The 6,000-nt window shown below is 39.4% G+C and overlaps 1 protein-coding gene across 1 annotated transcript; it reads right to left on the reverse strand.

Annotated features, from left to right (window-relative positions):
- Positions 1 to 2,435: 2,435 nt before the first annotated feature.
- Positions 2,436 to 2,792, reverse strand: LOC120296271 (cysteine proteinase inhibitor 1-like). Its single transcript, XM_039318025.1, has one exon. It carries the CDS (start codon positions 2,790 to 2,792, stop codon positions 2,436 to 2,438), a length of 357 nt encoding a protein of 118 aa, XP_039173959.1.
- Between the last annotated feature and the right edge of the window lie 3,208 nt (positions 2,793 to 6,000).

Genomic DNA, 6,000 nt, shown 5'->3' on the forward strand with positions numbered 1-6,000 from the left:
AAATTGGGACTAGGTTTTCCACTTAATCCCAGTTTGAGGGAGGCTAATAAGATTGATAATATTATTGGTAAACCATCGGAAGATTAGATTAGAATATGATTTGACTTGATTCTGCCATCAGAAGATTAGATTAGAGTATGATTTGATTCTGCTATCGAAATATTAGATTAGAGTGGTAGTTATGATTTGATTTCGGTCAATCTGTCAGATTAGATATTCGGAATATAGAATAAGAAATCTAGTTGTCTTCTTAATATAAATAGCATTATGTATTGTAGAATAATATATCGTATTATGGCTTTCAGTGAAGAACATTCTTCTCCTGGGAAATTTATCTTTGAATTGTTGTTTTCTTGAATCCTCTTATTTTCTTCAGAATCAGTGTCCTCGTTGGCAATCGACTGGGGACAAAGTTCCGAGTAAGCAAATCCGGCTGATTCTGCTAACTGAGTCATTCCGGAAATTTTGAATTACTTGCTTCGGGCTGTGTCGGTGTACCCATGATCGGTCTTCCCGTCTTTTGAGCTATTTAAGACATTGATTTTACTCTTTCAAAAGCAACTGAAAGTTGACATCGCATTCACTGAGATCTGCAGGCATAATTTCCACCCTTCGTTTAGAAATACAATGTGGAGATCAAATTGATGGGTGCTTTACTGCTTTCGTATGAATGTGGATGATGGGTGTGCTTTTCCGAGGACGATGATGGTCGGTCTTATGGTTCCCAGGAAAAGTGCAACTTCAACCGATGCTATTTAGCTGAAATCTACCTCTTATACCCAAATATTTTGTTCTCAGTGCAAAGCTTTTTTTTTTTTTTTTTTTTTTTTTTTTTGAGTCTTTTAATCCTGGTGACAATTAACTATGTAACACCGACATGGACATGGGACATGCGATAAGACACAACACGATAAGTCGATATGTCATTTCTAAATAAAAAATAAAAAATTTCAACATGTTCCGACACGTTATATATTAAATATATCTTTATATATAAATGCACAAATAAACAAATAAAAATAAAAAGAGCCTAGAATTAATTTCTACTAAAAACATTAATCCAACATTTATTAATATCATCAATTATCTTAATTTGACAAATTCAATTACATTCCATTGCAATAACCATAAAACTTGAACGAAAAAAATAAGCAATCCACTTTTCACTATTAAATTTACGGATATATACACTACAAGTCCTAAAACTTATCGTGAAAATATAATTGAGTCCTAAAACTCATCAAATTAGTGCAATCAAGTTCTTCCATTGATATTGTCGATTTGTTTAAAGAAAAATACTGAAGTGATATTTTAAAATTTATTTATTTATCTTATGTGGCATTTTTTATTACTTTTTTCTTTAAATCTTATTTAAAGAATAGTAAAAAAAAAAAAAAAAAACTAAAATAATTCTAAAAAATATGAAAAAAAGAAAAAGAAAATATAGGGTCATGCACGATCATGTTGCCATTGCCATTACCACCATTGGAGGGTTGCCGGTGATGACGAGAGGGGGACCCTTGTCGGTCTAGGCAACGCCCAAGCAAGGTTTGCCCAAATTTGGGCAACGCCAACCCTCACCTGTGGCCGACAAGCCACCCTAGTCCTAGGTGAGGCCTCATCGGCCCTAGGCAAGGGCCAACGACCCTTAATAGGCCTGAGTGAGGGCGCGATATCACCCAAATTTGGGTGAGCCTCACCTAAGCCTCAGCCTGGGGCATTGCCCAGATATGGGTGAGCCTTGCCAACCCTTGCCTGGCTTGCGATGACCTCGCTCGGGCTAGTGAGGGCCACCCCCCTTCGCACCTCACGGGTGCTCTTCGACAGTCGCAACGATTGTGGCAATGACAGTGCAGTAGGGCCCAACCACGATCCTTATCCGTTTTTTCTTTTTTTCATATATTTACATTTTAACCTCTCAAGTATTGAATTGACCTTGTACATGTCAAATTTCCGGACTCGCATGTCGGAGCATATTAGGAAGAGTTGATCACATGTCAGATTTTCCAACACTCATTGACATGTCGATGCATGTCAAACAAGTGTCAGAGTGTAGGACAAGACACGAAAGCTCCTGGAGAGTGTCAGTACTTCTCAGGTAATTAGACTCTCATGTGCAATGATTTGTTGAAAGATTAAGGAGAAAAAAATAATTAAAAATACATTTAGAGACCAATCGAGTGTGGTCAGGTCGGGTACGGACCGAGAAAATTTGCATTGAAAATAAATTGGTCAATTTGGATCCAACTATTTATATCCCAACCCAACTCACCAATTTGATTGGCTTATTTCAGTAGAGGCTTGAAAAAAAAAAAAAAAAAAAAAAAAAAGCTATCACATTGGACTAAACTTCCGTCCGTGAAAAATGATAACCGGATTGTGTTTTATTCTCAAATTACTTAAAGGGTCGATATCGATTATTCATAGACACGACCTCACACGTTGCCTTCAACGGCCTTGAACAAAACGAGAAATCTAACCAACTTCCCATCCCAAACTACGGCCTCGTAGCTCTTCGGGTTGGCCCCGTCCTTGACCTCCACAATAAGCTTGTAGATCGTCCCCAAGAACCCCACCGTCTCACCCTTCACCACCTTATCTAGTGCCAGCTTCGTCTGGGCGTCCTCATTGTGCTTATTGATCGCAAACTCAGCGATCTCCCGCACGTGCGGGTCGCTCAGATCCTTTATCGGCTCCCAACCGGATGGCCCCTCCTTGCCGGCGACCTTGGCGGCCGAACCTTGGAGGAGGAGTACAGTGGTGGCCACCGCGGCAAGGACGAGGAGCCTCATTTTCGGAGGTTTTTGGCGTCGGTTCTTGGTGTGGGCTTCAAAACTGAATGCTTATTTTGATGGTTTCTATGGGTGGGGGTATGTGTATTTATAGGTCTTAAAATGGTGCGATGGATGCAGAGACTTGTTGCGTGGTGTCGGAAAAATACATAATTTCTTTTGGGGCAACTTAGAGTATAGGGAAAGGTAAATATTGATATAGCTAGTATAAGCACCTAGAGGGGGGTGAATAGGTGTAAAAATAATTTTTCGAGATATGAAAGCAATACTAGGCAAACAACAGAAAGGAAGCTCTCTTTTAGTTAACAAATTGAACTATGATCAAAGTAAAGCAGAGAGTAGGGAAGAGAAAATTGAACACAAGGTTTATAGTGGTTCGGCTTATTTCAAGCCTACGTCCACTCTTCTGCACTGACAGCCCACTGGCTGGATTTCACTATGAACAAAAGAGATGTTATAGCATTGCTTTCCCTTGATTCCACAGTGTAAATATTCTACCACACTTCCTCAAGGTATCTCAAAATATACACTCTCTTTTGTATACAAGATTTCACTCAGTAAGTGAATTGACTAAGAATCAAAGAGCTTCAGACTTTGGAATTCTTCTATCGTGCACCATCTCGAACAACTGGAACGTCTTCCTTTTATACTCCTTTGTGCCATCATACCCGTTGGCACTTACCAAAGGAATTCTTCCAATCCTCCCATTGGACAGAATCAATTAGGAAGATCATTCGAGCTATTAAAGGAACACGTTGATAGCCCATCAATCCTGCTCGCCCATACAATCAGGATCTTGGTTTCCATAAGTAGAACCTTCCAAGAATACTTCGCCAATCATCGGATCTTTAATCATTCTTGATTTTGAATAAAGGAATACGTTATGTCATATCCAGCCAAGAGATCTTCTCCAATCGATAAGGCCAAATCTTTAATGAAGCAGTTCTGGATAGCCTTTCTTCAACAGATTAGAAACTGTCAATGAGAATAGACGTTGAGTCTTGAGTCTGGTAGTCCGAAGGTCTTCAGACTTTAATAGAAGAGTTTGCAAAACTTTAGACTAGACTGATAGAAACGTTTTGTTAGCTTCAAAATATTCTAGAAAGATTTCTCCAACAATCTCCCCCTTTTTGATGGTGACAAAACTTTCCTGCAGATTTGAATAACTTTGACCTGCAAAATATTACTCAAGCAAATATGGATATTTCATAAAGATTAATGGCTTAATGATAACACGAGAATATGCAACCACAGAAAATATGTTAGTCTTGCATGAGAGTAAAGCCATTCATAAGATATCAATAGTACTTAATATAAGCAGCAGTCAAATCCAAATCCACGTTCAGTCAATCCTCATCCAGACACAGACACACAAGTCAAACTAAAAATTCAACAAGTTTAAGTTCAAAGATTTCAAATCTCGCATCTCTCCCCCTTTTTGTCATCATAAAAAAGGTTGAGATGGGAATAGAATAGAGTTAAGTTTGCTTAGGAATGCGAACAAGCTGGAAATCTCCCATGGACTGGATGATGCCTTCCAGCTTTTTCAATTCTTCCTTCAGTTGATCCACCTCTTCACATTTAGCATTGGCTTGAATCTGAAGAGCAAGGGCTTAGATTTGATCAGAAAATGAAATTGAAGAAGCTTGTCCTGCATTCTTCAAGTTCTGAACTTTGCTTTCCAAAGCATATGTCTGACCCCGCATTTCCAAAAGAACATCAATGATTCTGCGAAAATCTCTTTGAGTTATCGATGCGTGACGTGCTTCGGCACGATCTGATGGAGTAAAGGCAGACGATGGTATATCAGCATTATCACACAGATTTGGCAATGAAGCATCATGAGAGGCATGAATGTCTTCTAGATTTGCTGGAGAGCGGCTGACTCCTTCACTGGTAACAGGATATGAGGACATTCCTCTGTTCTCACCATCTCCCCCTGTTTCCATGGCTTTAGGTGGAGAAGAGTTTTCCTCATGCTCTCCTTCCTCTTGATTTTCTCTTTCTTCTTCTTCATCAAACCTTTCCTCCTCTCTCCTTTTTCTTAAGCTTCTTTCTCCTTTTCTTCCTTCTCCTCTGCTTCTATTTCTTCTTCTTCTTTCTCCTGTCCTTCTCTCTCCTCTGCTTTTTTCTCCTGTCGTTCCATTGATTCTGGAACAGAACGACTCAGCTTCTTCAATGCTATAGCAGAAATTGTGAGGTCATCCTCATCATCTTCATCAGTAATGAGAGCTTTTCTCTTTTTGGATGGAGTAACCATGGGCTCCTTCCCTTTTCTTTTCGCTACTAAAGAGACTTGATGAGATTTGAAAGGGGTTTTCTCCTTAAATTTCTCCAACGCCTTGTCAAGCTCTTTCAGACGCATTTTGGACACCATTTTTAGTCCTACCACCATTTTGTCACATGGTCGAACACATATAATTTGTGGAGGCTAAATATTCAAATGTCTGAATAGCTTTGACACAAGGCCTGGATAAGGAAGTTGGCCTTTGTCCTTCACCACTGCTCTATACATGTGGAACAGAATAGTGTGAGGAAGAGAAAACTTTTTCCCAGCATTGATGGCGTGCATTAGCTTTGCCTCTGAGTTAGAAACATCAGTCTTGGAAGTTGATTTCGGTCTGAGGCAATTGATCACAATCTTGTGAAGCAGAATGTTGAATGCACGCATCCTTGAGTAGGAAATCCTTCCCTCTGTCATTCTGTCTTTAACAAGTTCCAATGTGGCACGAGCTATAGAGACACTGATGGGTTGATATCTCCCTCTCTCAACCCCAATAACATCCGCCAACATATCCACATCCACTACAAAGTCCTGATCTCGGACACTAAAAGAGATTCTATTCGCATCCAAGAAAGTAAGATTTGAATAGAAATATGCAGTTAATTGAGCATAGGCTTCTGTGGTGTAAGAACATAACTGTTCAAGTTGAAGAAAACTGAACTTTTTCCTCAAATTGACATTCACAGCATCAAAGAAATCAAAATCCACACTCCTAGGGTTTATCACCCCACGCTTCAACAATTTGAAGTATAGATCCTTATGTTCCTTCGATCTAAACAACTCTGTTCTTTTCCCTCGAATTTTCGCCGCAACACCCATTCTCGGTTGAAATTGGTTGTACAATCTGTCATCATCATTCCCATCTATCGGATTAAATACCCCAACACGTGGATCACTTGGGATATTTGCAAGGGTTTTTTTTCG

Source organism: Eucalyptus grandis, chromosome 1 (assembly GCF_016545825.1).
Source record: "Eucalyptus grandis isolate ANBG69807.140 chromosome 1, ASM1654582v1, whole genome shotgun sequence".
NCBI lineage: Eukaryota > Viridiplantae > Streptophyta > Magnoliopsida > Myrtales > Myrtaceae > Eucalyptus > Eucalyptus grandis.

What these genes read in the sequence shown, in the direction of transcription:
- LOC120296271 (XM_039318025.1), bottom strand. Translation starts at nt 2,792, where the DNA reads ATGAGGCTCCTCGTCCTTGCCGCGGTGGCCACCACTGTACTCCTCCTC.